Raw genomic sequence first — 12349 nt, forward strand, 5'->3', positions numbered from 1 at the left:
ATATGCATTGGTTATTTACACAAATATTTCCTAAAATCAAATCGGTATTAAGGCGCCCCACTGTTGCCATGATGCAACATCAGTAGCTAAGCGTTATAAAGTTTATAAACTTATCAAAAGATAGGTAAATGCAAAGAAACTATTATGCAACAAATACACATCCCCTGTGACCAACGGCCTTGTTGGCGCCAACACCCCAGGCTCGTGAGTATGACTGTCAGTGGTGCACATGCCAGGAGAGGATACGGGAGAGGAACACTGAAAAAGCCAACCACATCTGATATGATAGTTTATTTATATAGCTCCTATACACAATGTGTTTCAAAGCGCTTCAAGGCAAGTGAGGGAACAAGGGAAAATAAGATGACATTCTCCCAGGCCATGAACAGGAAGGATGTGAAATTAACTATCCTACTCGGTCTGATGACATTTAGAGTGGGAAGGAAATGGAAACAGACAGGCAACTACAATACTAGGCCTGACGACATTTCTGGTAGAGCCGCAGAAAAACAAAAGGTGAGGGAGAGGGGTGCAGAAAGGGAGTAATCTGCTCAGTATTACTAAATAAGCTGCAGTAGTTTCTGTCAAATCCTTTGTTAACAGAATGCAGGACATCCTAATTCGTATTGGTGGCACGGAAGAGGAATTACTTCAACGACCAGGTCGCGTAAAGGCAAAATTATACAAACTAGACTGGGTGGAAACAGTGGATGCAATGTAGCTACTCTCTATGTAAACTGACTGTGTCGAATGCGTTCATAAAATAGAATGTATCCCCAGGTATCTGCAGCGGCTGCCATGTGACAAAGTTTGTGATGTTAACCTATGTTTTCGCCTCAACCAGCTCCATTCCAAAGAAGGTATTCTTCACTGGAAAGGCCAACAGTCTCAACTTGATCACATCTATTGTAGGTTTTGTGATAGAACGGTTGACCAGGAAACCCTTAAACATTGTGTTACTGCGTGTCCGTACTTTCGGGAAGATAAAGATGTTTCAAACAAAATGTTACAAGGGAATACGATTTCTCTAGTGACCTTTTCTGTTCTTGGCTAATGTGGGGTGTTAATGTTTCGCTTATGTATCCATTTTTAATATGCGTTTCTGTTCTTATACAGTGAGGGCGGTGTAACTTTTTTATTAATTTGTTTTTTTATCTTTTGGACATGTGTTCTAATTTTGTGTAAGGTTGCTTTAGTAACCAATATCACAATAAAGGGAGAAAGAAAAGCCAACCCCAGGACACCAAACATCCCACACAGCATGTGCTGGAACCCACACACAGGGACAATTTTCTTTTTTTACTTCCTGTATATTATGGTTGACACAACCTTTCATACAAACAATTAAACAATATAAGTATAAAATAAAAAGAAAAGAAAGACTACCTCGCACAGAGCACAAGTACCACATCATAAAAGTATGATGTATTTACAAGGACACATGCACACTAAGGTAGGCGACTGATGAGACTACATGGCTGTGCGCGGGTGCAAGCTTTCTATCCAAATAATTACCACCTGTCATTAGCCAGGTGAGCAGCTGGGACCCCAGCCACCAAATACCCAGGGGGCTTTGAGGGGGGCAGAAACAGGAAAGTTCCACCGGCCCGTGCTACATCTACGATGACGCTTGGAACACCGCGAGTTGTAGGCCAAGGATTAAGGACTGATACTTTCATGTTGTTTTCATGTTGTTTGCTCATCATGAGCATCCGGGTAGTGTGCGTCCATCGGACATGGTGACACTCACCTGTCTTTAAATGCACACCCACGGCACGCGTGAAGTTGTGGGGGTTTCATCACTACTTTGTCAAGTTCACCCATAAGCAGTTCACCCATAAGCAGCTCTTAGAAGACCCTTGCTTTCTCAACGATGACAACTTGTGGCTCCAAGTCATGTGCCAATGGAAAACAAAGTGACAGGGCCTCCCTTTTGCTGGGAAAGTAAAAACAAGCATTGGCAAAGTCAACAGTTTTGTGAAGGGATTGGATAAGCATTTCCCCAGTGGAGCCATAATGGGACTACCTGGCCACAATATGGCAGCAGCTGGCGCATATTGTCAAGAACGGGATATATAATGGTAGAGCCAGGTAAATGCCTATGCAGCACATATACAAGAGGCAACATTGTTGCCTTTGTCAATACCTGTTTTAAAAAGTGATTCAGTGCAATGAACAGATGCAAGGACTCACATATTGTTTCAAAATATCAACTGGCGGGCGACACACTTGGTTAACACATTTTATTACTCCAGGTGTGTGTTTTGGGTGAGGACCGGCACGTAGTTGGAGGGAATGGCCTCAGTGGCATGGCTTACGGGTAGTATAACCAAACCACACTGACAGGTTGAGTGTCACTGCTCACATCTGCTCTGTCTCCTATCTTCACTTGCTATGACATGAGTTTCAGCTTAGGCAGTGCTTATTGCGCCACCTTATAGCCAAACCTATAAAAAGCAAATGCCCAGAGCCAGCATCAAGGAAGCATGCCGATGGCTGCGGAAAGAGGAAATGGTAGACTCAAAGGTATACCACAGTCGTAGGGCTGGGCACCGGCGCAGTGTATTAGGAGGTGCTCTGGGTGGCACATCTCAGGCACTGCAGTCTACCATCAATGTAGGCGCCTCAAAAACATGTAAAAGTGAAATCGGGGAACAAAGAGACGTTCTCTATTGCCAAAATAGTTTACAAAAATATAACTGCCTGCTTGTTCCTGTTCAGGGTGCTGATTCTATGCTCATTTACAGTATAAACGACATTGCTGCAATGAGGCTTTGTCTCTTAAAGGCGAGACATGCAGGTAGTAGGTGATGTCTAACCTAACCAACACCCCGAGACAATTCCTGCACCCTTCTCTCATTTGGATGTGTGAGTAAAATTGCCCATCGCTACAGAACTCTCTTTAAGAGGTCAGTGTTCACCCAAGTCGAATGCCTGAAACGTCTTTCTCAATAACACCTTCTCAATGTGGTGTTTTTTTAAGGTCTTTTTCCCCCTCTACCCCCCCGCCCCCCCGGCAACCAGGTTAGCGGGATGGGGAGGGGTCTTGGGTGGGCATAGGTTACTTCCAGCTCTCCCCCTCTGGTGGAGTGGCCAACTTTATAGAATGGTTTTGCAGGACACTTTAGACGCAGTAGCGCATCAGAAGCAGCCTGCAGTGCGCGCAGTTCCATATGGTGTCATTCGTGCCTCTTGCCCCCCATCCCCGTAGGACCATATACATGCAGGACACTCGTCTGTTAGAGCTCTGTCCAGGCCTTTTGGGACAAAATATATGAAAACATCAAAATGTGCATACGCATTGACAACTACATAAGTGACTTCACAGAAAAAGCACTGCAAGAAGCATCACCTGTCTTTGATACTTAGAGACACCAAGGGAAGTGACTTTACAATGAGTTGCCATGAGTACATTGAGTGTCGAATAACTTTGTGGTGTGAAATGCACGAATGGCACTATTAGTATTATTATATGGGTAGCAACTCTACAGCTATTAAGACCATGAGTGAGGATGTTTTTAAATAACATCTTACATCTTATAATAACATAATGGTCTAATAATATAAGGCATGAACTGAATCACTTATGAGGACTCAAGATAAGACACTGTGAGAATACACGATGAGCCCAGGATCACACACTTTGGTTAGAGGGTGACAATGGCATGTGGGCAATTTGAGCAGCTGATCACATATCTTTCAAGGTGTACTTGATATAGATATTTATGAAGGCTTTGTTTATAGAAATGCATTGGAAAAACACATACAACATTAAAAAAAACTAGCAAGTCGCAATAAACTAACCTTATACTATATACATTCTCATAGAAACATGTTGAGCAAAATGAGTATGACTTTAGCTTTATTTTCCCCATCCTGCATGAAAGGTAGCACCAGGCACACTAATGTGAGACACAATGTTTTATCCATAGTCTTATTTCAAACACAGCATGCTGCATTATGCACCCTTCCCATTTCTAATCACCCAATTGACATTTCTTAAGGGACAAAAGTCCCTGCTAATATTCCCCCAGCCCATATTAATGTCTAATTTGCTTCATCGCAATGGGCTGTTGACACATATGTTAAGATGCTGTGCACCCTGGGAGAGCTGCTCTATCACACAGAAGTGTGAGCTCAGGGCAGAAAAGGCTTTGATCATGCCAGGAGTCGAGACAAAGTCGGGACATTTGGTGTCCCGCAGAGGGTGCCTGAAAAAAGTCCCACAAAATACGGGGCGGTTGGTCACCCTACCCTGCTGGCCTTTCTTTTTTTGTATTTGAGAAAGGTGTTTTTGAAAAGGCTTTTTACAAAAGCAGAGACGGAGACCGCAAAGGGTAGTGTGGTTAACACCAGGCCTGTCTGTGTCAATAAGCACGATAATGTGATTGCCAGCTAATAGGTGCGCAGCGTACCAATCTCAAGATGGCGGCAGTGCGGTATGTCACCAGTTTCAAAGCAAATAACCTACATGCACTTCTGTGATTTCTTCACACCAGATGCGGATGAGTGTGTGCTGTTTGGACAAGAAATCTGTAAAAATGGCTTCTGTCTCAACACTGAACCTGGTTATGAGTGCTACTGCAAGCAGGGCACCCACTATGACCCTGTGAAGCTCCAGTGCTTTGGTAAGTCCTTCGGCGTATATCTGAGGCTCCTACTGCGGTACTGCCACTCGGACCCTCCATGTGCGTCCTTCCCTCTGATTTCTAGTACATCTGTTGAATTGCTTTGCATCTGCATACCTGGCATGATAGAGGAGCCCGTTTATGCTTCATCTGATGTGTGCCAACCTATGTTAATGCACCCCTGAACAAGTAGCATGCACTGATCAGAAAACATTAAATATTGCCTAAGTGGCAGAGCCCATTGGATTATGCGGTGGTCTGCAACTTATGAATTTCTACACGTTTTGGACTGCAAAAGCCCATAGCCCTATCCAGCATAGTCAATGGTGAGGGATCATCTATCATCTATCTCCCTCTCTAGCTGTGGTGTTCCCCAGGGGTCTAACCTCACGCCTTGGCTTTTCAACCAATACCTGACAACTCTCGCCCACTGCATTGCCATTTTCTGCTCCAACTTCCAGTGCTCTGCTGATGACACCCAACTCATTTTCAGGCTGCCCTCGTCCACCTCCTCTCCTTCTCTCATCTCTGATTGCCTAACTTCCATTCAAGATTGGTGTGCCGCCAACGATGTTTGTCTGAATGCCAGCAAGATGGAGATCCTCCTCATCGGCACACCTTCACCCTCCTTTCCCCTCACTCTCTGGCCGGCCTCCCCTGGCCCTCCTATCCCCACCTCCGAGGCCAAGAACCTTGGGGTCATCTTTGACTCCATACTTTCCTTCCCCGCCAACATCTATGATGTCTTTAAAAAGTCATACTTCCTGCTGCACCTCCACAGAGGTACTCTGCCTTTCCTCTCCTTTCCCCAGAAGCTCACTGTCTACCAAGCTCTGGTTCGCTCTAGGTTGACTACTGTAACTGCCTCTTTCTAAATGCCTCTACTCTCTGCCATCTGCAACTAATCCAGAACAGGACTGCAAGACTTGTCCTTGGCCTCAAGCCCTGGGATCGTATCTCTCCAGCTCTGAAATCTGTCCATTGGCTCCCAGTGGGTGCAAGGATTATATTAAAATACCTCTGCATTGTCCACAAGGCTTTCTGGGGCCTGGGTCCAAAATACCTTCAGCTATCCCTCCGCTAATACCACCCCTCTCGAGCTCTTCGCTCCTCTACCTGAAAATCCCGCAGGGTCATTCGTTTCTAAAAAAAAACGAGCTGGGGGTAGATCTCTGTCTTCGGCTGGGGCCTACCTCTGGAACAGCCTCACTGCCACTCTGAAACTTGAGGAGAACCATCTCCGTTTCCGGAAGCACCTCAAGACCTTCCTCTTCGCTTCAGCCTTCGCCCCCTCTCCCCTGCTTACCTGTTCTCTCTCGGCACCGTGCACCTGGCTTACCCTCGGTCTTCCTGCTCACCCTCCCGCACTTCCTCCGGGCCACACCTTGCACTGGGGTCTGTATCTGTACCCATACAGCCCCCCTTTTTCTTCCTGCACTTATCAGACATACCCTGTGTGCTGCCTTAAACCCAGCACTTGCCACTTGCTAGCTGCACTACCACTGTTTGTTGCCTTTATTATGTATTTATTTATTTATTATCTGTCTGCTCCTTTGATCTGCACGCTCCACCTCTTCCCCCCTTCCATGCACTTTTCCCCTCTCCCTTTCCCATGCACTTGCGCATTCTCAATGTCACTGGGTCTAGTAAGATCATTGATTTCTTTTCTCCTCTGCTCCCCTCCCTTGCCGCGCTCTGAAACACTTGTGTACGAGCGTGATATAAATAAAATATCAATATCAATTTATAGTCCAAAACATCTGGAGAGTCCTAGGTAGCAGACCAATGGCTATTCAAGGATGGCATTTGCAGTATTTTTGCAAGCACATTGTGTAAAATAGCATAGGATTTCTGGGACATGACGCTTGTCACCTTTATGTGTTATTGCATAAGTTCAGTCGTGGCAAAATGGATGCATTGTGTCTGAATGAGAGTGCAGTGTCCAGGTCCATAACACTTGCCTGCATCTAACTTACGTTATCCTTCTTTATGTTGAAGATACGGATGAGTGCCAGGACCCGGCCAGCTGCATTGACGGCCAGTGCATCAACACGGACGGATCCTACAATTGTTTCTGCACAAGGCCTATGGTTCTTGATATCACTGGGAAAAGATGCATCCGGCCTGCGGAGTCCAGCGGTAGGTGGATGGCATAAAAATGTTGCATGCCATAAACCAGTCCATTTAGGATACATTGAGTGAAAAGGCTGAGTAGTGAGTTGAGAACTTTGGGCGCTCTGTCTCCCAGTCTAATCTCCCAGAGTGTTGGAATGTCAATCATGTTGCATGTGAATGGATGTACCTCCAACTGGACTGCATTATAGAGACATAAAACAGAGACATAATAGCATTATATTTATTTGGTGTTCATCTTTTTAATTTCTTGTTGTGGCATCACAATTGGACAATTAGCTGCTGTTCTTGGGGTCCTATCCTTGCTCTGATGAAAAGAGCGAATGTGCATTAAACTTACAGCAAACTTCCCTTTCCAAGCAATAAAAGATTACACTTTTTAGCATTGCAGCATTTCCTAGCTTTAAGACGTACTGACTGCTTCAAAGGGAAAATAAGTCTTTTTTATACTGGTATTATGTACTCCCATCATATACATATAAGGATATTATAAGTTGCGCTGGGGGTCCATGCTAGTATACTCCTATTGACTTGTGGGCGCTCGCTGCGGCTTACAATATTCTTATAATGAATAGTTTGTAGTATATCTGAAAGAGAGGTAGGACTCTAGTCCATATCTATTGCAGTGCCTACGAAGAAAACATCCTACTACACATATGTTGTGGGGTGGAGGTACAACACAATAGCATAACCCCTTCTGCAATATAAAAATATGGTCCAAATTGTATTAAATAATCAAACAAAACTTGATGTTAGTGCATTCCATATAAACCAAGTGAAAACTTAACACATTACATATGCAACACCTAAAAAAGTATTAAAGTGCTCCAGGGACTATTCTCAAACCTATCACACCTCTATCAGTTGACAATTACAGATTCGAGCTCTCAGATATTATGCAGACTTATAATTTACTCATCACTCCTTTTCTACTGCTCAACATGTTTCTGTTCTTAACCCTCAAAGTGGTGAACATTCTTCAGGAGCTGAAATCTAGGTCACATTTCCTCTTTCACAGTTCTTGAATCAATAGATAATTCTAACAACTTCTTCCTCCAGATAACCTCCCTTGCACTGCAAAAAAGACACTAGGAACTGGCAAGTTAGAAGGAGGGGCCAAATCATGAGTATGAGTTCCTGATTAGGCATCTTAAGGGGGAGATGAGGTGTGTGTTCTTTTTGTGTAACATGTTTAAGATAGTTTGTTATAGGGCTATGACTTGCACATGTGAACTATACTTGTGGGCGAGACAATGGATACGGGGCGGGGGAGAGGACGATACTAGGGTGTTGCATTACAATCCTAGGAATTCTACTGAGGGTGGGGTATGAGACAGCTCAAGTCCCACCTCCATTGTAGGAAGCTTGTGACTTTACTGCAAGCGTTGTCTTAAATATGTTTTTAATACATTTCGATTTGGAAAAATAAAGTTACTACCAGTCATTTCTTTGTGACCCATTGTCAGGTTCCTTATCCTGTTGGTGTGGAATGTCCCAGCTTCCCTCCTCCACCTCCTCACCTCTGCAATCCGCGTCTTCTTCCATTGGGCTCAGAGATCTGTGGGATCTGTAGTCCTTTTCTTTTTTTATTGGTAGCTTGTGTCTCGCACGGGAGGAAGCCACAGTGAAGGCTATCTAAGAGCACTTCCCTGTGACCCCTTTCCCGGGAGGGACAAATAAGGGGAAAACGCCAGATGTGGCAAAAAAAAACTCGGACCGGTGTACAGCAGGACTCGGTACAGAAGATAGGCTCTGTCTGCAGAGTATGGCGAGTATTCAGCAATGGAATCCGAATGGTCAAATCACAAACGTACCACCAAGGGTAGAGGTACTGGGAGCGGAAGGTACTCCGGCTGGTATGCCAAAGGGTTGGCGGTAATAAGGAGGAGGAGTAGAACTGAGCCAGGGGAAAAAAGAAAGCGGAAGCACCGCTCGTAAGAAAGGCCTGTATGCGCAAGGCCGCGTACGGGAAGGCTGACAAAGAGAGATAGAGGGATTACGGAAGAGAGAAGGGAAGGGTAAAAGCGGACAAGAAAGGAGAAAAATAGACTCCGAGAGGAAACGGAGCGATAAAGCGTAGCGCAACAGCGGCAGCAAAGGAAAACAGCTGACCGAAAGGTTGCAGCGCAATGACGGTACGCGGGGGGGTGTATAAAATAGGACAACGTGCATCCGGTTGGAAAACGAACTAGACTGCTGGGTGCACATAGACCAATGGCGTGGCAGGAATCAAGAAGTGTGGAGACCATACGGGGCCACAGGCGCTAGTGTCCAATGCGTCGCATGACAGTATGCCCCCCTGTATATGTGAAATGGGTTCCCAAGAGTCCTCTGCATGAGAGAACCCCTTCCAATGTGCCAAGTATTCCAGGCGACCCTTATGATATCTGGAATCTCTCAACTGCGAGACCTCATACTCCGGTATGTCAAGAGGAGAAGGCGGGACAGAGAGAGGCCGAGAAATGCGAGTCTGGGCCGCACTCCTTAGTAGGGAGGCATGAAAAACCGGGGGAATACACCTTAGAGCATGAGGCAATTTAAGGCGGAACGCCAGAGGATTTATTTTGGGAATGATGGGATAGGAGCCAATGAATTGTGGTGAAAGTTTAGACGGATGAGACCATTGCGGTAGATATTTGGTAGAAAGCCATACTTTAGAGCCCACCTTCCATTCAGGGACCTCCTGACGATGCCTGTCGGCCTGTCTTTTGTATATTTTGAGACTCTCTGCCAAATTGAGTTTAGCTTTTTCATGGGTGTCTTTAAGGCGAGCCAACACTTCATCCACAGCTGGAAGGGAAGATGGAACAGAAAAGAGAGGGATAATGGAACGGGGATGGAACCCATATGAACAGTAGAATGGGGACATACCGCTTGCAGAATCACTGGCGTTATTATATGCAAATTCTGCTGTGGGTAGTAAGTCCACCCAATTGTCCTGTTGTAGGTTCGTGTAACTTCGTAGATACTGTTCCAAGGTTGCGTTTAAGTGTTCAGTCTGCCCATTGGTCTGGGGGTGATACCCAGATGATAATGCTCGTTCGATTCCAAGGGCTTTGCAGAGAGATTTCCAAAACTTGGATATGTATTGACTCCTGCGGTCTGAGAATCTTGTCTGGAAGTCCATGGAGTTTAAAGACGTCTCTGATGAAAGTCACTGCCATAACATCTGCCGTGGGCAGACCTGGAAGAGGAGAAAAATGAGCCATCTTGGTGAGGGAATTCATGGTCACCATAATGCAGGAACAACCTTGTGGACGCGGTAAATCCACGATAAAGTCGGTAGTGATATGGCTCTACGGACGATCAGGAATGGCGTCCTGTTGCAACAACCCAATCGGCTTTTTTGTGCTGTACTTGCTCTGGTTGCACACACTACAGGTCTTGACATATTGTTTCACATCCTTGGAATAGCCCGGCCAATAAAAAGCTTTCTGACTAAATCCAATTTACTGGCTTGTCCTCTATGGCCGGCCGTTTTATGGTCGTGGCACCAGGAGAGAACCTTGTTTTGCAGAACTTTGGATGGTACCCATAATTTCCTCTTCCTAAACAGAAGGCCTTCAGCCTTTGCTAAACCTCTTGGTTCTGTTTGTATTGCTGTAGCCTCTCTGACTTGTTGTAAAAACATAGAGGCGGTGGCAATAATCTGGTTCCTAGTGAACAGTCTTTCCGGTGTACAGGAAGAGGCACTGGAAGCATGGGGTTTCCTGGAAAGGGAGTCGGCCAAAGTGTTCTGGCTCCCTTGGATGTAAGTGATACAGAAATCGTACTGAGAAAAGAAATGCGCCCATCGCGCTTGTCTGGAGTTGACACAATCCATGGATTGTAAGACCTGTACATTTTTGTGATCCGTCCTGATGATGAAGGGATGGCACCCCCCTTGTAATAGATGTCTCCAGACCTCGCATGCCTTTTTCATGGCCAAGAGTTCTCTTTCGATGACCGAGTAGTTTTGTTGGGTCGGTGTGAGGGTCTTGGACAAATACGCCACTGGGTGTTCTTCGTTGTCGTGTTCTTGAAGCAAAACCGCTGCTATAGCAGCTGCTGAGGCATCTGTTTCAAGGATGAAACGCTTCCCTTGATCTGGCTGTCGTAGTATGGGAGCACTACAAAATCTTTCCTTCAAGTGTTGGAAGCTTTCTTCTGCTTGGGCGCTCAAAGTGAAGGGCATGGATGTCTTCTTTAGAAGGCTTGTAATTGGCAGGGTGATTTTGGAAAACCCTGGGATGAAACGTCTGTAGAAATTCGCCATGCCCAAAAATCTTTGTACCTCTTTAACAGAAGAGGGAGCAGGCCATTTGAGAATGGCATCTATCTTTTCATCCATCTGAATACCTTGAGGCGAAAGAACAAAACCCAAATAGGGTACTGAAGTGGCTCCAAAAATACACTTCTCTCTCTTGGCCAGTAATTGATGTTGTTTGAGTCGCTTTAACACTTCCTTCAGATGTACCAGGTGTTCTTGCATGTTTTTGGAGAAAATCAAAATGTCATCCAGGTATATGACCACCGAAACAAACAGAAGATCCAAAAAGATCCGGCCTATAAACCTCTGGAAAACAGCAGGGGCCTTCACTAGCCCAAAGGGCATTACATGGTACTCGTATAAACCGAAGGGTGTCCTGAACGCCGTCTTCCACTCATCCCCGGAGCGTATTCTAAGCAGGTGGTAGGCGTTGCGCGAATCCAATTTGCTGAAGACTGAGGCACCCTGGACCGCCTCTAAGATGTCGGGATGAGTGGCATGGGGTATCTGTCCTTCTCAGTTACTTTATTTAGTCCTCAGTAATCAATGCATGGCCGAAGGTTTCTGGAGTCCCGTTTGGGTATGAAAAACAACGGAGCACCAGCAGGGGATTTAGAGGGTCTAATGAGGCCGTTGTATAGGTTCTCATCGAGATACTTCCGAAGTGCTTCCTTCTCCGTTCTAGATAGCACAACCATTCTCCCAAAAGGCACCAAGGCATTAGGCACTAGGTCTATAGCACAATCCTCTGGTCTGTGGGGAGGCAATTCTGATGGAGTGCTGTCAGCAAAGACCGTGTTGTACTCTTCTAACACCTGGGCAAGAGTATGTATGCTAACAGTGGTGAGAAGAGTGCTGGGAATGGTCTTTACCTGCTGGTAATGCATCTCTTGAATACAATTGGTATGGCAATGAGTTGAATCAAATTTCAAACAGTTAGACTTCCAATTTATGCTTGGGTTGTGTTTTCGTAGCCATGTGATCCCTAGAATAAGAGGGAAGATTATGTCAAAGGTAATGACCTCTGAATGCTGGTGAATGATGAGAGGTAGGGGCTCCGTAGTCTGGAGAATAGGCCCTGAGCTCAAAGGCTTTCCATCCACACCTTCTACATTTTGCCCATGCCTGCGATCGATGCGTTTAGATCTGACTTTGTCCACCCATAAGGTGTCTGCAAAATTCCCTGCGGCACCACAATCAACTAATGCCAAAGTCTCTACTTGGTTACCATTGACCGTAACCTTCACGGTTAACACCATTAGGCGGGAGTCCTCGGAAGTGTTGGACGAATCAATAGCCATTGATACATAGGGACTACAAGATGGCCCTCGATTGCCCG

The 12349-nt window shown here is 45.5% G+C and overlaps 1 protein-coding gene across 4 annotated transcripts in view; it reads left to right on the top strand.

Annotated features, from left to right (window-relative positions):
• Nucleotides 1-12349, top strand: part of LTBP1 (latent transforming growth factor beta binding protein 1) — a 1019134-nt gene that overhangs the window by 934578 nt on the left and 72207 nt on the right. For all 4 annotated transcript variants that reach the window (XM_069607908.1, XM_069607910.1, XM_069607907.1 and 1 more), the window contains 2 exons: nt 4500-4628; nt 6627-6767. In XM_069607908.1, coding sequence (XP_069464009.1) covers nt 4500-4628; nt 6627-6767 — 270 coding nt within the window. The remainder of the gene's footprint in view (nt 1-4499; nt 4629-6626; nt 6768-12349) is intronic.

The sequence above is a fragment of the Ambystoma mexicanum genome, chromosome 4q, assembly GCF_040938575.1.
Source record: "Ambystoma mexicanum isolate Mex_15411 chromosome 4q, UKY_AmexF1_1, whole genome shotgun sequence".
Classification (NCBI taxonomy): domain Eukaryota; kingdom Metazoa; phylum Chordata; class Amphibia; order Caudata; family Ambystomatidae; genus Ambystoma; species Ambystoma mexicanum.